This window comes from Mobula birostris, chromosome 1, assembly GCF_030028105.1.
Source record: "Mobula birostris isolate sMobBir1 chromosome 1, sMobBir1.hap1, whole genome shotgun sequence".
In the NCBI taxonomy this organism is placed as follows: Eukaryota; Metazoa; Chordata; class Chondrichthyes; order Myliobatiformes; family Myliobatidae; genus Mobula; species Mobula birostris.
In genome coordinates this window covers 173,964,013-173,987,302 of record NC_092370.1, presented here as the reverse complement: position 1 = coordinate 173,987,302, position 23,290 = coordinate 173,964,013, and the positions used below count along the sequence as shown (strand labels likewise).

The 23,290-nt window shown below is 41.7% G+C and overlaps 1 protein-coding gene across 16 annotated transcripts in view; it reads right to left on the bottom strand.

Moving 5' to 3' along the window:
- The window catches only part of LOC140201702 (alpha-(1,6)-fucosyltransferase), an 889,182-nt gene that overhangs the window by 204,890 nt on the left and 661,002 nt on the right, over positions 1-23,290 (bottom strand). For all 16 annotated transcript variants that reach the window (XM_072266344.1, XM_072266353.1, XM_072266324.1 and 13 more), the window contains one exon: positions 4,211-4,661. In XM_072266344.1, coding sequence (XP_072122445.1) covers positions 4,211-4,413 — 203 coding nt within the window. In that variant the 5' untranslated portion in view covers positions 4,414-4,661. The remainder of the gene's footprint in view (positions 1-4,210; positions 4,662-23,290) is intronic.

Here is a 23,290-nt window from a genome sequence, read left to right as displayed (position 1 = left end):
CTTACTTAATAAAATGCAATGCTAACTATGAGAAATAATCTTGTTCCCTTTTTGAAAATAGTAAACATAATTCAACTCAGAATCAGATTTAATATCACTGGCAAATGTTGTGAAATTTGTTGTTATGCAGCAGCAGTGTATTGCAATACACAATAACAAAGAAACTATAAATTGCAAAAGAATGTAAATATAAAACATACACAGATATATATATATATATATATATATAAAATTAAATAGGTAGTTTATAAAGAGAGCAAAAGAAGAAAAAAAACTGAAGTCGTGTTCATGGGTTTATTATTCATTCAGGAGTCTAATTATGGAGGGGAAGAAGCTGTTCCTGAAAGGTTCAGGCTCCTTTGCCTCCTCCTTGATAGCAACAATGAGAGGAGGGCATATCCTGGGTGATGGGAGTCCAAAATGATGGATGCCAACTTTCTGAGGCATTGCCTTTTGAAGGTATCCTTGATACTAGGGTGGGGCTCGGGCCTATTTTGGAGCTGACTGAGTTTACAACGTTCTGCAGCTTTTCCAATCCTGTGCAATGGCCCCTCCATACCAAGTGATGCAACTAGTTAGAATGCTTTCCAAGGTACATCTGTAGAAGTTTGCTCGAGTCCTTGGTGGCATCCAGGTCTCCCCAAGCTCCTAATGAAATATACCCACTGTCATGTCTTCTATGTAATTGCATCAATATATTCAGGCCAGGATAGAGCTTCAGAGATGTTGACACCCAGGAACTCAAAACTGCTCACCCATTCCACTGCTGTCCCTCAATGAAGACTGGTGTGCATTCAGAAGACTTCCCCTTCCTGAAGTTCACAATCAATTCCTTGATCTTACTGACAATAAGTGTTCGATTGTTGCTGTGATACTACTCAACCAGCTCGGCACCATCTGAAACCCCACCAACAATAGCTGTGTCATCGGCAAATTTATAGATGGTGTTTGAGCTATGCCTGGCTGCACAGTCACGAATCAGATATCCTTCTTTCGTTCAGATGGTATTTTGCAAACAAAACCAGATTCCTGGCCCCTTGCTCCAGAGAAGCCCAATTTTTTTCTGCTTAAATCAACTGAGATTCTGAAAAAGACATTAAACTTTTTTCTCGTACCAATGATTGTGAAATGCATACAGAAATAAAGAATCCAAAAGTATTTTCTATATGAGTTCTTCATTAATGTGTAAGATTAGTTTTGAGGGTATGATACCATCATCCTCTCAAAACTAATCAATAAGCTCCAAGACCTGGGCATCAATACTTCCTTGTTCAACTGGATTCTTGATTTCTTCACTCACAGACTCCAGTTGTTTTGAATTGGCAACAGCATCCCCTCCACGAAATCCATCAGCACAGGTACACCACAGGCTGTGTGCTCAGCCCCTTCTCTAGTCACTTTGTACTTATGACTACATGGCTAAGTACAGCTCCAATGCCGTATTTAAATCTGCTGACGACACCACTATTGTGGGATGAATCAAAGATGGTGACAATTCAGCATATAGGAGGGAGATTGAAAATCTGGCTTAATGGTGCCACACCAACATTTCACTCAATGTCAGAAAAACCAAAGAGCTGATTACTGACTACTGGAGAAGGAAACCAGGAGGTCAGTGAGCCAGTCCTCATCAAGGGATCAGAGGTGGTGAGAGTCAGCTACTTTAACTTCCTCAATGTTATCATTTTAGAGGATCTGTTCTAGGTACAGCGTGTGACTGCCATTACAAAGAAGGCATGGCAATGCCTCTACTTTCTGCAACGTCTAAACCATTTGGCATGCAATCTAAAACTTTGGCAAATGTCTATAGATGCGCAGTGGAGCGTATACCGATTGACTACATCATGGCCTGGTATGACAATACTAATGCCACTGAATGAAAAAAAAACAATAAAAGGTAGTGGATACAGCCTAGTCCATCACAGGTAAAGCTCTCCCCACCATTGAGCATAATTACGCAGAGTACTGTCACAGGAAAGCAGCATCCATCATCGAGGACTCCCACCATCCATGCTCTATTCTCGCTGCTGCTATCAGGATGTGGTACAGAAGTCTCAGATCCCATTTTACTCTATTTTACTGCTCTTTCATATGTGCTATATGGGCCATTGGTACTGTGGTTTGCACCTTGGTCCCAGAGTAACACTGTTTCATTTACTAGTTGGCAGAGATACTGAAAAATCCATCCTGATGAAGGGTCTCAGCCTGAAATGTTGGCTGTTTCTTCTTTTCCATAGATGCTGCCTGGTCTGCTGAGTTCCTCCAGCATTTTGTGCGTGTTGCTTGGATTTCCAGCATGTGCAGATTTCCTCTTGCTCGTGACTATTTCATTTGACTGTTTTTATGGGTATTCATGATTGAAAAATTAAATTTGAACTTGACATCATGTCATCAGTAACTTTTCACTGCCACTTCTCCAGAAACACAATTTTTCTTCAAATGGACTGCTCTGTGCTGAACATAATTCTATCCTGGCTCAAAAGCAATAAATATTACTTCCAGGTATTATTTTCCAAATTATATTAAATAAATAGTGATATTACACTTGACAGTCTCTTGGCCGACTCCATTTCCTCTTACTGACCTGCTCACATGGACACCCAATTCCCTTTGCTGTCCTACAACACAATCTGGTGGTATTTATTTAAAATTTCCTGATTTGAGCCAGAATTTTCTAACCTCCTGCATACATCACTCCTTCTTGAAGTCATTACTAAATGTGGCAAAAAGCTGAGATCCCACAAAGGAAATCTGCTCATTAATTTTGACACAAGGATGTTTCTTTTCCCCATACTCAGTCTCCTATCGTTCAACCTAATCCACCTCCTCCTGTTCCACATTTTCATTTTTTGATCTTTTCTGATCCAGAATTACGCTAAGCACCAAAAGAAAACCCCCGTGGCCCAATTTCGCAAATTTCAAGGAGTGAGGAGGGTGGGAAAAGTATCCCTGTAGCTAACTTGTTGAGTTCATAGAAATAAAAATCATCCACATTACTTAGACATGACCTATGCTTTGTAATTCCATGCCAATCATCCGTGCAGTCCTGTACTTGTCAAGTGCACAATCACAAAATTCCTTATGATGGAGTGCAGTAACATCCCCACAAGCAATGGTAAATCATCAGCTCTGCAACTGTTTTCTCCCTCTCTTGATTTCTTAAATAATAGAATGCATCATCACACTCATCCATGCCCTTATATCCTCCCACTTGGACTACTCCAACCCCCTGTACACTGGGATTAGTCAGTCGGCCCTGTCCTGCCTGCAACTGGTCCAGAACACCGCAGCCAGGCTGCTGACAGGTACCCGGAAGAAGGATCATATTCTTTCTATCCTGGCCTCCCTCCACTGGCTACCAGTACTTTCTTAGAATTGATTTTAAGGTTCTCCTGTTTGTTTATAAAGCCCTAAATGAGCTGGCCCCCTCCTATATCACAGACCTTCTAACCCCTTATTCTAATTCCAGGTCCCTCAGGTCGGTTGACTTGGGGCTTCTGGCTGTCCCGCGATCTAAATTTAAAATCAGGGGTGACCGCACCTTTGCTGTTGTAGCCCCTAGACTGTGGAACAGCATTCCCCTCCCTATCAGATCTGCCCCCTCCATTGACTCTTAAGTCCAGGCTCAAAACTTACCTTTATTCACTAGCGTTTGAATCTTCGTGATGTGTCTGATTTTGGCATATGCCTAGGCTCATGTGTTGTTTATTTTGCGCCTATAAGCTGTGTGCCTTGTTGTTTATACCTGTGTTTCTTGTATTTGTGGTTTTAGCTACCTGCTATGGTTTGTACAACGTGGGTTGTTTTTAAATGTGCTTTATAAATAAATTTGACTTGAATTGACTCGATTTGACACTGTACAACATAGTACATTTAGACCACAATATAAAGCAGTTGCACTGAGACATTTGAGGTCTCTATATTAAGCATCCCAGTCATAGTTTATTTGTAGATTATAAATATATCAATGGGATACTTACATTTTAAGAGGTACTATATACAAATTATTTTCTTCTCTCACTTGAGCATTTCAAGAGCATCACTTTCCTCACTAACAAGCAGTTATGAATATTTCTGCAAAACAATAGCTAGCACAATGAATTGTTAAATATTTCCCCACTGCACTTTCTCTCCTGACTTTACTAAAATGCATGCAAAATTCCCTTTCAAAGTCTTCATTGAAGTCAGAGCGCACACTCCATCTACCCACCTCAGAGACTCTGCCATCCTCCGAAGATCTTCATTCTGTTGCTTCAAACGTTCAAGTTTTGCAAGTATCTTGGACAGTTCTCTGCTGGAGCGATCCGGCTGGTCGCTGTCTCTGACTAAATGGCCACCTATATAGAACAGCAAAGTCCCCCAGGCAAGAAGGATCAACATAATCCATCGCCAGGAGCTGGCCCATGGTCTCATCTTCAGCTGGTCAGCTCTCTCTCTGTACTCCACAGCAGTTGTTCACAGGTCAGGAGCTGGCATGCTTACGGGATCTGTGCCGAGATGAATGAGTTCCGTCTTCCACTCCCTCAAAGCATTGTGCCAGTAATCAGATAAGCTCCTAGAATTTCTTGTATACTTTCTCTTTTCTTTCCTCCCCAAATAAAGCTTCCTCTTGATTTGACAACCAACAAATTCTCTTATTAAAAGCCTCTCATTTCGATACTCTGCAGAAAGAGAAGAAAAAGAACCCTTAATTGGATTAATTATAATAACTTGCAGATAATAGTCCACATAAGAAAGCAATTTCACTGAAAGCCCAGACACAGTTGTATGGAAAAAGGCCAGATATCTTTACCTAGCCTGAGAGATCCAAAAGTTCATGTGGTTAATCTACAGTGCACATTAAACACTATTTCAGACAAACACGACAAAAAACATTCATCTACAGACTGGCTTGAACTGTGAAGGCAACATATTGGCAGCAGCAGCAGAGGCTGTTGGAAGGGGAGAGAGTACATTTCATTTGACCTCAAACAATAAAGCTGAATTGAAATTACACTTGGACATAGTACACAGAGGTAAAAATCCTTCAATACCATTCTAAAACATTATCAAATTCTGACATGAAATGTAAGAGGCCATCCTTTTAAAAAGCAGATGTCTTCAAGTGTGCTATCAAGGGGCACTTATTCACTGACAGGAATTTTGGATATGCCAGGACCATTCAGCTGTCTTCTTTTTCAGAGCTGAAGTCCCAAAGTAAATTGACAGGAAATGTCCCTAATATTAAGGCAGCATCTAAGAGAGTGTAAAGTCAAGTAGCACTGGCAAAACAAAGGGAATTAAGAGAAAATCTCCATTCATCAGCATCATATCCACACAATAATTATCACTGTTAGAGGTCAACCATTGCTATCCCATGATATCATCACAAAAGTTTGTCAGGACAGTGTTTTAGCCCCAGTGATCTATAAACCACTTCATCCATAAGCCTACCTTCTATTATAAAATTGGAAATGTTGATGTTTGCTGATGATTACACAATGTTCAATTTCATTCACAATTCTGAAGTGGTCCATGACTGCTTGCAGTGAGATGTTCTGGCATAGGTTGGTCAGTGATGAATAACACTCATGCGTTTACGTGGCAGGCTATGGCTACCTTCAATAAAAGTCTGTCTAAGCACCCACCATTAACATTCAATGGAATTATCATTGTCAAATCCTCTTTCACCAACATCTAGGAGATCATAATTTACCAGAAATGAAACTGGTCCAGCCACATAAATACTTACAAGAGCATGTCCCATCCTCAGACCTTTCCACCATCAGCAAAGGCACAAGAGATTGATAGAACACTCTCCACTGTACTGGATGAGTGCACTTACAATTGTCAAGAAACTTGGCATTGTGTAGAACAAAGCAATATTCTTTGCTTATACCTCCACCGAACAGCTCATTCCCTCCACCAGCAGTGCAGAGTGGCTGCAGCATGCACCATCTGCAAACTTTGCTGCAGTTACTCAGCCAAGTTACTGTAACAGCATCACACAAACTGCAGCTTCAGCCACCAAGGGCACCAGAACAGTGGATGCATGGGAACACCACCATGTACAGATCTCACTCGACATCGTACACTACCCTGACTTGGAAATATATATTTGTTATTCATCACTACTTGGTCTAAGTCCTGGAAGTCTGCACCCAACAGCACTATAGGAGTGTCTTCAACTGCAGTAGTTCAAGGAGATGGCTCAACTCCACTTTCTCAAGGGCAATGGAGGATGAGTACAAGTACTCATCTTGTCAGTGATCCCAGACCTCCCCCGCCCCAACCAAAATGAATTTAAAACCCCATCAAATAGGTGCAGGTGAAGTTGGGTGAACATGCCAACAGAATTGCTTAGTATGATTGGAGGTGTGGGATCCTGTGTGGTGTGGGTAAATTTGGAGGCAGGACAGTGCTCAGTGTATTAATACAGGGTGACTTCGGCAGGCTGGTCAGTGAGAGAGAGTGTATCGAATGTTGGCTCTGGGGGTGAGGGGTTGCGGGCAGATGTTGGGCATATAGTCATGCAGCTGATTGTGAGGGATAAGGACACAGGCAGAAAATGGAGGGTTGGAAATAGCATGTGGAAAGAGAGAGTGGGTATCATGCAGTAGTGATGGAAAATTAAAGGAGCCATGGAAGCTGGAGGAATCGGGCAGATAGTTGGCATGTTCGGAGATGGATGACAATTAAGAGTTGGTGGGATTAGAATAGGAAGGTTATGTAATGAGGAAGATGAATATCTCAGACACTAGCTCAGTCTATGGAGAGTTCTTCCTTCACCAACACACTATCTCAACCTTTTGTTTAAAACCTGTTTCAGCATTTTGTGGTCCTGATAAAATGGAGAATCTGAGAATCTCATGATACAATTGTTGTAGTTTAAGAAGCAGCCATTCACCTCATTGAAACTACACTGAATCCTTGCAGAGAAATTGATTCAATCTCATTCCCCAGTTGTTTCCCTGTACTGTAGCTCTGCAAATCATTTTCTCTTTTGAAAGTCCTGCTTCCTTCAATTTTACTGGCAGTAAATGTCTGAGCACAACTCCACATGAGCAAATTTTTCCTTCTCTTTCCCCTTGTCTTTTGCCCATCAGGTCGTATCTGTGGACCCAGTCTTTGAAATGCTTGTGAATGCAAACCAGTTCTCTACATTTCACATCGCCAAACCCCCACCCCCCAGCTCAAGCAATTATAATCTTGTGCCCCTGTATCAAATCTTCTTTCAGCCCTCAATCCATTCCACCAACCTCATCTCTAGCTGTCTGCTGCTGATCAGTTTTCATACCCTGCTTTATGTGACTGAGGTCCAGAAGTCACTTCAATGCATGACAATTTCAGCCCAACAGCTTCCACTCAGCCTTGAAGTTAGTGCAAGCACAGAGTTTAGTAGCTATGCCCTGGAAGCCCCTTTTCTTCATTCACAATGTAAATCAGCACTGAGGACCTGTGGACCTCTTTTGTTGTGACAAAACAACATAAAAACATTATATTTAGACAACAATACTGCTTAACACTAAATTATATGTGAATGAAAACAAATTAACATTTTACTTTACTAATCCAAGAAGAACGTAGATAATCTGCAAATTAATTAATCTACATCTGTTCTTTCAATACCCAAAGTTTCATACTAGATTAATCAATAAACACTGGATTTGAATCATCACACAGTTTTTCAATAATCTCAAGGTGAAGGTGGTATATCATACATTAGCAAAACATCATTACCATGATAAACTGACATCCAAATGGAAGATCTCCAGCTATCTTCCCATTTAAATTTAACTTTCCATTCATTCTCATTCTGACATATCTGTCCATAGCCTCCTCTATTGCCATAACAAAGTCAAACTCGGGTTGGGAGAGCAACACATTATATTCTGACTGTATATCCTCTAACCTAATAGCATGAACATCAATTTCTCTAACTTCCAATAATTTTTCCCGATTCCCTCCTTTTTTTTTTATTCCCAGTTCTGGTTACCCTCTCATCCCTTCTCTTCCCACCTGCCCATCACATCCCTCCAGTTTCTCTCCTCCTTCCCTTTCTCCCACAGTCCAGTCTCATCTCCTATTTGATTCTTCCTCTTCAGGCCTCGACTTCTTCCACCTATCACTCCCCTGCTTCTTACTTTACCTCCTCTACCCCACTCACCCACCTCACCCCCCACCTGTTTGCACCTACCGCCTGCCACCTCGTACTCTTTCCTCTCCCCCCACCTTCTTACTGTGGCTTCTACCTCCTTCCTTTCCAGTCCTGATGAAGCGTCTCAGCTCAAAATGTCAACTGCTTATTCCCTTTCATTGATGCTGCTTGACTTGCCAAGTTCATCCAGCGTGTTGTGTGTTGCTCAAGATTTTCAGCATCTGCAGAACCTCTAGTGCTTATCCTTAGCAAATACAGCTTAATCTTAAATTGGTAAAATTATCTTCAATTATGCTGCAGGGAATGTCACTTTTAATACGTGATTAAGACAAATTACGTTGGTTAAAGGGAAGGGGCAGGAAAAAAAGTTGCAAAGAATACTAAGAAAAGTGTGTTTGATTTAGTTTTTATTGTTCTAGTTTATTGTTTCTTTCTACTTGCTAAATTGCTTTTTAATTATTTTGCATGTTTTCTACTGCTGGGTTTGACAGCCACTGAGCCAGGCAAAGCTTATTCAAGTGAACAATGTGCTTTGCTGTTTGAAATTTCTTCCTGGTAGATCTAATGAAAGTATAAGGACACTATCACAGATATTCCCTGCAAATGGACAATTCAGTGGATGGCATTGGAACTCTGAGCCACAGCGAAGAGCAACAGCAGTTAGAGTAAAAATGCACATTCAGCTACCGCGAAGCAACTGATGGTCAAGGTTGCAACAACCCAAAAGTGCCCCTGATCCATGAGTATTTTGTCTGCAAAATGTAAGCCTACATCTCCAGCATAGCCACACCTTTTAAATGCTGGAGCAAGAACAAAACCAAGTCATGACATTGATATATTTTAAAAAATCCATTTGCTAATGGAATTCATCAATGGTATCATGGCCCTTGATTCATGTTCCATGCCCTATCTTGGTGCTGCACATTTACTTAGGATATGCAAGGTGAATTCTCTTGACTGGACAGAATCCTGTAGATAAATGAGCTCAGTCACCAAGAAGTACCATCAGCTACCAACCTAAGTGGAGAAGATCAAGCGACTCTGATTTAACCTTCTGAATATCCATCCAGGCACTGCACAGAGCGACGCCCAAGCTATAAGCATTCAGATAGAGCACCAGGCAAAGTATGTAAATAGCAAAAAGTTTAAAATGCACTGAGAAGCTTAAAATAAAGAGGATCTAAAAATGCTGCTGAAATGGAACTGAAAGCAGCACAGAAATACTTGGCTTGACTTGGCTTGAAACACTGGCAGCAGGTTTCTGAAAGAATTCTGATCTTTAGGTAATCCTGTCACAGGTCTCACAAGGGCTGAGAAGGTCCACTTCCACATGAGTGACCTCTGGTCATAACTGTGTGCCTGGGCTTTCATGTGTTTATATCTTTGACTCACAGAGGATCTGGAATGAAAATTGTGGATTTTGTGCCATGTGCTGTATGACCACAATTTTCCAATGCTTTTTATTTTCCATTGAATTTGAATAACATAGCAAACAAATCCAACTTGAAGGCGAACATGCCTGAGGATTTTATAATCTATGCAGCTTGCTGTTGTGAACGAACTAAAGGAGGGCTGCAATTATGGTCATCATAAATAAAGTCACCAGAGCTAAGCGATGGCCTGTCAAGCAGTTCCTTTGGAGAAATGTAAAGCTGTCAAATGATAGTACCTTTGCTAGTAACAATCATTGGGATCATTGGTTCTGTATTAGTAAAATTAATAGACCATTTCAAGTACTCATATGAATCATTTTATTGATGGCTCAATATACCGCCATTTTATTATTTCTTTAATAAACATTTATTCTTCAAATGGGAGAGCATTGAGGCAATATACAAAGCACTAATTTGTTCTTTCACTATATTTTCTTGGGTTTTTCCAGAAATATTTTTATTTGTACTTGCATCTGGCTTAGAACTTGCCATTTTGGGACTGTGCTGTTGGCTTTTGTAATTATCCAATATTAAAGGCTAAACAGCTACCAATTCTTAAAAGCCATACATTCGCTGTAAAGCACTTCAAAACATCCAAAAACTATGAAAGGAGGTACAGGAATAGCTCTTTCTTTAACATTTTGTTGATCTATTTTGCCTAGAATGGAGATACTGAAAAATGTTAAAAAGAGTAACTTGGCAGTTTAACAGCAATAAAGCTGATGAAGCAATGAGAAGTTAATACATGGAGCAGAATATTTCTTTTTTTCCACAATACCATCCAAGGTTACATCAACAAAGGACTATTATAATGTTAAATCTTACCAAAAGGTTTTGATGAAAAAACCTGCAGCATTCCCTGGTGATTCAGGATCAGTGTTCTAACTTTCGAGAAGTGAACATTCACCAAGAGTATCATTTACTTTGAGCTGCTCTGACTATAAATGTGCACCAGACCTTGTAAATTTGATCTTAAACTTCTTTAGTCTCAATTTCCTTCATCTTCATTCCCAATTTGTTAACTTTTTAACTTTCTGACGATGCTTGCAAGGTTCTGTGATTAAGGGAGTATTTAAATGAAACTATTTAATTAATCTAGATATTTATCATTTTAATTTTCAGCTCTTTGGATTTTCAATTCTTTCATAAGATGGACGGCAATTTTAGCAGATCTGTGACATCTCCAGAAAGGCATGACCATGAAACACTCCAGCCTGTGAAGAAGGTACTTAAGTTCTTCCTCTTTCCACCAGCTTAATGTGGCTGTAGTAAATGCAGCCTAATATTCAGGAACTGTCAGATTTCACCCCTTGGTATGAAGTTCAGGACCAGGAACACCAGAGCCCACGTGAGGGTTTCCAACAGCTATGAATTTGCTGATGATACAACCATGGTTAGCAGGATTTCAGATGGTGTTGAGAGGGCGTACAGGAGCAAGATATATCAGCTAGTTGAGTGGCGTTGCAGCAACAACCTTACACTCAGTGTCAGTAAGACCAAAGAACTGATTGTGGAATTCAGAAAAGGTAAGGTGAGGGAACACACACCAGTCCTTATAGAGGGATCAGAAGTGGAAAGAGTGAGCAATTTCAAGTTCCTGGCTGTCAATGTCCCTTGAGAATCTAACCTGGGCCCAACGTAGCGATGCAGCTACAAAGAAGGCTCGGCAGTGGCCATACTTCAATAGACATTTGAGAAGATTTGGTATGTCACCAAAAACACTCAAACATTTCTACAAATGTGCCATGGAGAGCATTCTAATTGGCTGTATCACTGTGGAGGAGGGTGGGGGCAATTGCACAGGATCAAATTTAAGTTGCAGAGAGTTGGAAACAGTCAATTCCATCCGGAGCACTTTCTCCGTAGTATCCAGGATATCTTCAAGGAGCGATGCCTCAAAAAGGTATCATCCAACACTAAGGGGGGTGGGGGGAATCCCCATCACCCAATCACCCAGGTCATGCCTTGTTCTCATTGCTACCATCAGAAAGAGGTACAGAAGTGTGAAAGTCAACGATTCAGGAACAGCTTCTTCCCATCTGCAATCTGATTTATGAATGAACACTGAACCCATGAACACTACCTTGTTAGTTTTTTTATTTCTATTTTAGCACTACTTATTTAACTAATATACATGTTTACTGTAATTCAGCTTTTTTCTCTATTATAATGTATTGCATTGTACTGCTGCTACAGAGTTAACAAATTGCACACCATATGCCAGTGATATTAAACCTGATCCAGATTCTGAGCTGCAAAAGACCTGAACATCACTCTACTGTCATACCTTGCAAACTCAGACACCACTGACCTGTAATTTCCAATAATCTCTCTTTTTAGTGCTTAATTCTATATATCATTATATTATGTTCCCAAAAATATTGTTCGAAAACATTAACAAATCTTATTTGCAAGCTGGAACACTGAACATTGTTGCAAAGCTATGACATACAAGTAAATAGGTGTCTTATCTTACAATCTCAGTCACACTTTAGGGCGAACGTGAATAACTGCAGGGCAGGGGATGAGGATGAAATTAAACTAACTCTGCCCTAAGTGAAAAACTGCTCAGCAAATTTGTGTGCTTTGTGAACTAATGGCTTTTAAATTATTCCCTTTTCACTGCCATCACTCCCATGAATAGGCACACAGTGGGTTAATTGGTTGCCAGTAACCTTGGCCATGCAAATACTGACAACCTGTGCAACATTTCTTGACCCTCATTTACCCATCTAATGAAAAAATAGTTATGTTTTTGCTCACTTTACTAAGTAACTACACATATTGAATGCCACATAATAGCTTGCAGCTGTTGATGCTTTAAAACCTTCCTCTAAAATGTCTCTTTTTGATCTTTGATACATAAAACAGTAGTGCAGGAAAGGGCCCTCTGGCCTACCATGTCTGTACTGACTATGATGTCAACTTAAACCAGTCCCATTTGCTTACACATCATCTATGTTCCTCTATTCCCAGTTTGTAAACACATCTTAAACAATACTATTTTTAGACAGGATAGTTCTTGATGATAGCATGATTCTGGTACCTCTCACTTTCTGGGCAAAAAAAAAAAAATAACTTGCCTTGCATAACTATTTTAAATTTCTCCTTCTTAACCTATGCCCTACAGTACATGTCATTTCCACTTTGGGGAAACAAACTCTGTCCATCTACCCTAACTATGCCTCTCATAATTTTATATACTTCTATCAGGGGACCTTTTCATCTCTGGCATTCCAGAGAATACTATCCAAGTTTGTCAAAACTCTCTTTATGGTTAATATTCTCCAATCCAGACAATATCCCGGTGAACTTTTTCTGCACTTTCTTCAAAGTTTCCACATGCCATCCTTAATGTGGTAACCAGAAATGAATACAAAACTTCAGATGTAGCTTAACTAAAGTCTTATACACCAGTAATACAATTTGCCAGTTTCTACTAAACACCCTGAACAATGAAGGCAAGCATGCTATATCCCTTCTTTACCCTGTGTGCAACTTTCAGTAAGCTGTGGATTTGTACCCCAAGATCACCTCTAGGCAGCAATGCCCTGAAAATTGCTGCTATTTACTGAATACATTTCTCTTGCATTTGACCTCTTAAAATACAACACCTTACACTTGCCTGCACTAAACTCCACCCGCTATTTCTCTGCCCAAATTTACAATTTGTCATATTTCTCTGCTGTATCATCTGATGACCCTCCTTTACCAATTCTGATGCCATCTATACCAATCAGACCATTTTTACATTTTCATCCAGATAAGAGGTCCCACAACTGATCCCCAAGGAACATCATGGGACACAGACCTCCCAGTTAGAAAAACATCTATCCACCACTACGCTGTTTTCTATGACAAAGTAAATTTTGTATCCAATTACCAACTCCCTGTGGCTCCCATGTGACAAAGATCCCAGACCAGCCTTCCATGAGGGACCTTGACAATGTGTCTTACTGAATTCCAGTGGGGCCATTGGTCTAGATGGGGAGGGATTTGTTAGGTGCAGGCAGCAGTGTTTCTTGAATCAATATACAAATAACCCAATAATGGATGAGGTAATTAGTTTTGGAGAATGAGCATTCACATGTGATGGAAAATTCAGTGAAGGAGAATTTTGAGGACACTTAAGACGACAAGACTATAAAACATAGGAGCAGAATTAGCCATATGGCCCATCAAGTCTGCTCCACTATTCAATTATCGCTGATCCTTTTCTCACCCCTCCTCGGTCCCACCCTCCGGCCTTCTCCCTGTAACCTTTGAGGTTCATAATTGGCCATGATATGTCAATCTCTGCCTTAAATACACCCAATGATCTGGCCTCCATAGGAGCCTGTGGTAACAAATTCCACAAAATCACCACCCTCTAGCTAAAGAGGGTGGTGATTTCCTCATCTCTGTTTTAAATGGACACCTCTCTATACTAAGGCTGTGCTTGCAATACCATGGGCTCTTAATTTGGTAAGCAACCTCATGTATGGAACTTTGTCAAAGGCCATCTGAAAATCCAAATAAACAACATCCACTACACCTCCTTTATCTAGCCTACTTGTGATCTCCTCAAAGAATTTCAAAAGATTCATCAGGCAAGTTCTTCCCTTAAGGAAACCATGCTGACTTCGTCCTATCTTGTTCTGTGTCACCAAGTTCTCCATAACCTCATCCTTAACGATCAACTCCAACATCTTCCCAACCATTAACGTCAGGCTAACCGGTATATAATAAAGGAAATCTATAATTTCCTTTCTGCTGCCTTCATCCTTTCTTAAAGAGTAGAGTGACATTTGCAATTTTCCAGTCCTCTGGCACTGTGCCAGAGTCCAATAATTTTTGAAAGATCATTACTAATGCCTCCACAATCTAACCACTACGTCTTTCAGAAACCTATGGTGCAGTTCATCTGGTCAAGGTGACTTATTTACACTTCAGTCTTTCAGCTTTATGAGCACCTTCTCCCTTGTAATAGTAACTGCACTCATCTCTTTTCCCTCACACCCTTCAACACCTGGCACACTGCTAGTGCCTTCCAGAGTGAATACCGATGTAAAATACTCATTTAGTTCATCTACCATCTCCTGTCCCCCGTTATTATTTTTCTAATGGTCCTATATCCATCTCTTTTATATACTTAAAAAAAGCTTTTTCTATTCACATTGTTTTCATATTTCTTCTTTTCCCTCCTAATGATTATTTTAGTTGCTTTCTGTAGGTTTTTACAAGCTTCCCAATCCACTTTCTTCCCACTAATTTTTGCTTTGTTGTACACTCCCCTCTTTTGCTTTTACTTTGGCTTTGACTTACCTTGTCAGCCACGATTGTACTATTTTGCCATTTGTACATTTTTTCATTTTTGGAATACATCTGTCCTGCGTCTTCCTCATTTTTCCCAGAAGCTCGGGCCATTGCTGCTATGCCGTCATCCCTGCCAGCATCTCCTTCCAATTTACTTTTGCCAACTCCTCTCTCATACCACTGTAATTTCCTTTACCGCACTGAAATACTGCTACGTTCTTGTCAAATTTCAAGTTGAACTCAGTCATATTGTGATCACTGTCTCCTAAGGGTTCTCTTACTTTCAGTTCCTTAACTGCCCCAGTTCATTAAATAACACCCAATCCAGTGCAGGTAATCACCTCGTAGGCTCAACGATAAACTGCTCTAAAAATCCATCTCGTATGCATTCAACAAACTCACTCTCGAGATCCATTACCAACCTGACTTTCCCAATTGACCTGAATGTTAAAACCTCCCTTTTTGACACGTCTTTTCTATTTCCTGTTGTAATCTGTGGTCCGTATCCTAGCTACTGTCTGTTGGCCTATATATAACTGCCATCAAGGTCCTTTTACCCTTGCATTTTCTTAACTTAACATCTTCTGATCCTATGTCACATCTTTCTACTGATTTGATGCCATTCTTTACCAGCAGAGCCTCACCACTCCTCTACCTACTTTCCTATCCCTCTGATACAATGTGTCACTTTGGACATTCGGCTCCCAACTACAACCATCCTTCAGCTATGACTCAGTGATGGCCACAACATCATACCCAACAATCCGTAAAAGTGCAACAAGATCATCCACCTTATTTTTTATACTCCATGCACTGAGATATAACACTTTGTATTTGCTACCCTTTTTGATTCTGCATCCCTAATGCACTGATACTCACCCTGCTGGCTGCAATTTTGTCCTATCATCTGCCTGCCCTTCCTGATAGTCTATCTTTGCTTTTTTACCATCCATCCTATCCTGATTCCCTTCGCTCTGGTTCCCACCACCTTGTCAAATTAGTTTAAACCCTCCCTAACAGCTCTAATCAACCTATTGGTCCCCCTCAGGGTTCAGGAGCAAACTGTCACCTTTGTACTGGCCACACCTCCCCCAGAAGAGATCCCAGTGATTTACAAACCAGAAGCCCTGCCCCAGCTTCTCAGCTATGTATTTGTCTGCCAGATCATCCCATTTCTAACCTCACTGATACATGGCACAGGCAGAAATCTAGAAGTTACTACCTGCCGAGGGAAAAAGACTCCAGGAATCAATAATAATGCACTAAAATTTTTATTCAAGTGCTAACCATCAAAAAGAATGACACTTATTACTTAAGCTGTGATGATTAAAAAAGATCAAGTTAGCGAACAACCAGAGAGGGCGAGTCAAATGCAAAAGAGAGCACACAGGAGGACAAAAGGGAGCAAACTTGAGCCTGAGCAACAAAGACTCAACCACCTTGGACATAAAATAAATTCTGTGATGAGATTTATGGGAAACATTCAAAACAAAACTGTTGTGCTCATACCAGAAAAAAGAGATGCTTCCTTTTCCCTTAGCAGTGAAAGATAGTTTTGAAAATAAAATATAATTTAGAGGCCTATAATCAGATAATTATGCTTTCCATCTGATTATTTCACAGGAAAAATTTAGACTTAAGATAATAAACCCAAATGTGTATTTAGTTGCAAATGAAATTCAAAAACAAATGCAGATGCTGGAAATCCAATATAAAAACTGAAAATACTGGAAACATTTAACAGATCAACCAGCTGGCTTCACAGCAAGCTGAGTCACACTCTAGGGATGTTCACTTTGACTGACTCATCCATCCCCTGTCCTCCTGTCAACATCAAATCAAACACGATAAAATCTGCAGATGCTGGAAATCCAAGCAACACACACAAAATGTTGAAGGAATTCAGTAGGCCAAGCAGCATCTATGGAAAAAGCACTGCCGAAGGGTCTCAGCCCAAAATGTCAAGTGTGATTTTTCCCAAAGATGCTGCCTGGCATCCAACATTTTGTGTGTGTGTGTGTGTGTGTGTGTGTGTGTGTGTGTGTGTGTGTGTGTGTGTGTGTGTATATAACATAAAATCAACTTTATTTCACCCTGTTTCTGGTCTGGCAAAAGACCCTTTGACTTGAAATGTTAACCGATTCTCTTTCTGTGCTGGGTGGCCTGCTGAGTATTTCCATCCTTATCTGTATTTATGTCTATTCAGTAGTGTTCAATCACTGAGCTTCCTATGCTTGAAGCAACCTGTATAATCATTAAAGAAATATCAAATGCGATGTCATTTAGACTCTCTTAAATCTTTTACAGGTTTCATGATTGCTGATCACTACACAAGTACAATATTATGAAGGAAATTGCAACAGGCACAAAGCTTTCAGCCCCTTTAATGAAATGTGATATCCTTTGTGGAAAGGGCTTGAATTGTTCATAGCTCACTGTGATCATACTTTCAGATAACGTTCATGCCAACGCTTTTCATTCTTCTCAAGTTTCATATGAAAATCGCTTGTCTGGCCAAGATAATACCTTGCTGCATGCTTTATGATCCAATAGAATTTTATTTCATCATCCAATCGAATTTAGTTGAAGGATGACGATAGGGCTAACCTGTTTTTGAAAGTACTCTGGGTATTCTTGGAAACCGCACAGTGAAAGTGAAACTTAAGCACAAGCGCTGTTGAAAAAATTGCATTTAATTGCAGTGTTAAACAATAGAATATCAATATCTTTAAATGGTCTAAAGTAAAATGCTTTGCTTCTATAATTCAAACAATACAATTTAAAATTAGTTCCACATTCTAATCACTTGACTGGCCCATGTCTATTTCTCAAATGTCTTTCCTCCACTCCTTAAATCTGCGTTCCCCCGATTTCCTGCTTCTTGCATAGCCTTGATTTCTTTCAACCTACCACAGGCAATTCAATGACTTAACCCTTTACAAACATCAAGGAGCCAAGTCAAGGTATCTGAAATGGGTTGTGCCCCACAGAGGTCAGTTGTTTTTTTTTTTAAAAACTCTTTTGCTTCCTCTGCTCTTCTTTTGAGCTCCTGCTGCCCAGTGTATCCCAAAACACCAGTGATCAGATTCGATGCTCAGCAAGACAGTGGGCGACTTAGCATGTTGATGCTTTTACTCTTACACACTGTGATGATTGTGGGTTGGCAAATGATGGTGGGAACGTGGTGGGAGAAGCAGAGAAAGATTAAGTTTAGGGAACAGATTCCCATGAAAGCAAACTCTGATATTCTTAGTAAAGAAGTAGCAGCAGGCTGTTAGTGACTTGTTGCAACTTAGTACATATACCCCTAAACTATTATATAATTTTCTGCCATTAAAATTATCTGAGCAAATTGTTGAAATTAATGTATCATTACGATCGTGTCAATTGCATGGGTTAACTATGATCAATTGACAGCCACCTACTAAAATAAATGCTATACAAACTGCGTAATGGGAACACAAAGGGCAGTTAAAACCTAGCCCTGTTAAGCAGATAAACATCAGTACAGCAGCATATAAATTACAAACCCTCCTTACATGATTTTGAGTATTTTTCTGTTTTAAAATAATAAAAGTAATGGTTAGTTGGTAAAGACTTCAAATAGTGCTTTGGTCAATGAGGAAGGCCTGTAACACTGAACACAAGCTCTGGTCTTTAAAAGGCAATTGCTCTAGAACTGGAAGACTAAGGAAAGCATAAAGTATTGCAGATATTTTAGCGACTGGAAACAATTCATGAACTGGAATGAAAGGAAAGGATGAAATATGAGGTAAGTGAGTGTGTACTTGAGAAATCCACAGGCTTGTTCACTTGATACCTTGAGACTCATGGAATTCTCCAATACTGTAACCCTGTATACAAATGCAATTAATGTGATGGTCATCACTGTACATACTGGGAATGAAAGTTATCACTTTATGCTTGATTTTACAAGATGAGAGGGGGAGAGGGGGAGAGGGGGAGAGGGGGAGAGGGGGAGAGGGGGAGAGGGGGAGAGGGGGAGAGGGGGAGAGGGGGAGAGGGGGAGAGGGGGAGAGGGGGAGAGGGGGAGAGGGGGAGAGGGGGAGAGGGGGAGAGGGGGAGAGGGGGAGAGGGGGAGAGGGGGAGAGGGGGAGAGGGGGAGAGGGGGAGAGGGGGAGAGGGGGAGAGGGGGAGAGGGGGAGAGGGGGAGAGGGGGAGAGGGGGAGAGGGGGAGAGGGGGAGAGGGGGAGAGGGGGAGAGGGGGAGAGGGGGAGAGGGGGAGAGGGGGAGAGGGGGAGAGGGGGAGAGGGGGAGAGGGGGAGAGGGGGAGAGGGGGAGAGGGGGAGAGGGGGAGAGGGGGAGAGGGGGAGAGGGGGAGAGGGGGAGAGGGGGAGAGGGGGAGAGGGGGAGAGGGGGAGAGGGGGAGAGGGGGAGAGGGGGAGAGGGGGAGAGGGGGAGAGGGGGAGAGGGGGAGAGGGGGAGAGGGGGAGAGGGGGAGAGGAAATAGCAACACATTAATTCAGATTGACAAGCAACAATATCTAATCCCTAACAACTTTGAAAATACTTCACCAAATGGAGAACAGGGAAAATCATGTCAACTTTCTAAAGTACTTGGTCTATATTAGCTTCCATTCTATACAAAAGGTTTCAACAAATGGAGGCAACTATTAGGTGATGTGAGTGCATTTATCACATCCATGATATGTTTAATATAAAGGACGATGAGTAGACTTGAGAACAGGATAAACACAGGAGACTGAGCTGCAACCAACATCAGTATAAACAGTGACATCCACTACCCTGTGGAACACTCTTCAAATCTATAACAACATTCATCAGTATGCTTCTGGCTGAGCTCTGGTCCAATAATAGGAAAAGCAACTGCATCACATTTTTTGCACAAGTGCATTCAGATATTTTATCATTATTTACTTCCATTTTACTTTGCCTTCTTCCCCACTGTACTGTGCCTTTGTAATTGGCTACAAGTGACTGTGCGAAGTAGTTTCCAGTTTTCAGTTCAAAGTTATCTAAGCTCAGTTTCAATTTGTTCTTGCAATTCCAGAGTCAATATTCATGGCAACATCCATTAGGAGGAAATTGCAAAGCTTGGACCTTCCAAACTCAGGCAGGCCACATCAGCCAATCCTCACAATTTATATTTCCAATCAATAGAACACTAGCAGAGGCTCAGAGTTTCGAAAGTTACTTAATTATCATAATGTGAAAGGCAAACCTAATAAATAAAAGTCTTTGAAGAGGGTTTATAAGTTATTCAAGTTCTAAAGTTGTAGGCAAAAGCCAAGACAAGCACTTTAGGCTTGGGTGTAATTTGCATTCCCAGTTTATCTAACACAAGCTTTCTCCAGATAACAAAAACTGAGAAGGCCATCAGACGCGAGCAGGAATTAGCCAGTTTGCCTCTGGAGACTGCTCCATCATTCTATCATGACTGATTTATTATCCCTCTCAACACCATTCTTCTGCCTTCTCACAGTAATATTTGATGCCCTGACGAATCAAGAAACTACCAACCTCTGCTTTAAATATATTCAATGACTTTGCCTCCACAGGCATCCATGGCAACAAATTCTACAGATTCAACCCCCCTCGGGCTAAAGAAATTCTTTCTCATTCCTGGTCTAAATGGACATACATACCTCTATTCTGAGACTTTGCCCTCTGGTCCTAGACTCACAAATTATAGGAATCATCCTCACCACATCAATTCTATCTATGCCTTTCAATATCCGACAGGTTTCAATGAGATTCCTCATACCTTCTAAACCCCAGTGAGTACAGACACAGAGCCATCAACATCCGCAACCCTCCAATCCTCTGGAACCTCTCCCGTCCCCACTGATGATGCAAAGATCATCGCCAGAGGCTCAATGATCTCCTCCCTCGTCTCCCACAGTAGCCTGGGGTACATCTCATCTGGTCCTGGTGACTTATCCAACTTCATGCTTTCCAAAAGCTCCAGCACATCCTCTTTCTTAATATCTACATGCTCAAGCTTTTCAGTCTGCTGCAAGTCATCACTACAAGCACCAAGATCCTTTTCCATCGTGAATACTGAAGTAAAGTATTCATTAATTACCTCTGCTATTTCCTCTGGTCCCATACACACTTTTCCACTGTTCTAACATTGAACTTGCCTTCCTTAACACCAACTCAAGCTGCAAGGTAACCTTTAAGGAATCCTTCACAATGACTCCAAAGTGCTTTTGCACCTCTGATTTTTGAGTTTTCTCCCCGTTTGGAAAACAGTCTGCACCTTTATTCCTTCTGCCAAAGTGCATATCCATACATTACCCTGAACTATATTCTGTCTGTCACTTCTTTGCCCATTCTCCCAATCAGTCCAGGTCTTTCTTCAGACTTCATGATTCCTCAACACTATCTGCCCCTCCACCTGTTTTTGTATTCTCTGCACATTTGGTCATCAAAGCCAACAATTCCATCATCCAAATATTTGACATCAGAAAATATTGAAGAGGCTTGACCCAGGACATCAAGAGGCAAAGATGATCTAACAGAAAGCGATAACTTTAATAATAAACTGCAAAATAATAAGCCATGAGGTGCCACAAAACAAGAGAGAACAGATACATGACACTGTAACAAGGTACCTGAAGGCTAGGAGCAACTGGTTGAGGCTGGTTCATAGGAGTGAACAAGGACTATGAATGAGAACTGGATTTAAATAGGCTGCAGGTGATGTGTTGAAAACGACTGGCAGCTGTTCCCTGTTAGCTGGGTGGAGACTGACAGAAAACAGCCCACCTTAGGGTGGACCCCCACTGACCCAGGGCAATCTGGATGGGTTCAGTGGAACTCTTCGATGAGCAATGGATCCAAGACGTAACTGAACAGCACTTCCCTGTCGACCCAGGTACTGCACACCCTGTCAATGCCGACTTGAACTGTGCCCACTGACCCATCTTCTACCATCCTTAGTTCTGGAGGTGCAGGCTCAGGTAGATTGAGTGGTTCACAGACAGTGGACTTGAGACAGGACACGTGGAAGGTAGGCGTGATCCTCAGGGAAGGTGGCAGCTGGAGTCAATAAATGACAGGGTTGATGTGATGCATAATCTTAAGGGGACCAATGAACCAGCGCGAGAGCTTGCGGGAGTCGACGTGCAGGGTCAGATTTTGGGTGGAAATCCAGACAAAGTCCCCAAAATGGAATAGTCTGGCTGAGTGCCAACAGTGTTTAGCCTGGCGGCAATTGGCACAGTTGGCAGCTAGGATGCTATTCCAAGCTTTCTGAAATCAGCAAACCAGGGCTCTGGTGGACAGGACCTCTGTCTTTGGCTCCTACACAGGGGACAACAGGGGATGGTAGCAAAGGGTGACATACCCGTGGCAGAGAAGGTATGTAGATTATGTCACAGTTCTGTCCAGAACTGATCCTTCTCCCACGTGGAAGGGCTAGAACCGGCGAAGTATCACAGAAACTTCTCCACTTGCTGATTAGTCCTTTCTGATTGACTGTGGACTGCAGATGCTAGGCAGAGGACAAGCTCACTGAAGTACGGAGGAGGGAGAAGGTGGCTTGGTAGAAGCAGGAGATGAATTGTGGGACTCAGTCCGACAGAATGTCTTGAGGGAAACCGTGGAGGCAAACAACATGCTGGGGAACCAGGCCTGCTGTCTCAATGTCTGATGGAAGCCTGGGGAAAACAATGAAGTGGGCCACATTGGAAAACCAGTCTATCACTGTCGTGATCACTGAAGCTTCTTCAGAAGGTGACAAACCCGTGACGTTTGGAAACCAGGCGGGACCACGGGAGCCCAGAGGGCCGCTGGTTGGAGGAACTGAACTGGGCACATTGAGGACCTGCAGTGGCAAATTGACATACAGTTGTGATCATGGTGGGCCCCAGAACCAATGTCCAGAATCCAGATGGCTATAGAGTGGTGAGTAGTGGGCACACTGGAGTGCGTCAGAGCGCACAGCTGCTTGTGGCCCTGGCATACATATCAGATGTAGCCACCTCAACTACAAAAGGTCAGGAGGGCTTTGGCTAGTGAAGAATGGGAGCAGTGGTGATGTGTCTCGAGCTTGTTGAAAGCCTGATCCGTGGCAACGCACCACGTTGTCTGTGGGTTAGGTGACTTGGTAAGGGAAGTGAGCGGGGTGGCTGATTTGGCTGTAGTTCCTGATGAACTGACAGCAGATGTTGGAGAAGGCCAGGAAGTGTTATAGTTGTTTGAGGGAGTGCAGTCGGGCCATTCAACAATAGCATACACTTTCTCTGGGTCCATTTTAACGTCTTGGGGATGAAAGGACATAACTCAGGAAAGGAATGACTGGTGTGTGGTACTGGCATTTTTCCAACGTAGTACAGTTGGAGGAGACACTGAAGGACTGAACGGATGTGACAGATGTGCTCTTGGGTGTCCTTAGAAAAGATGAGGATTGTGTCGAGGTAGACGAACACACACGTGT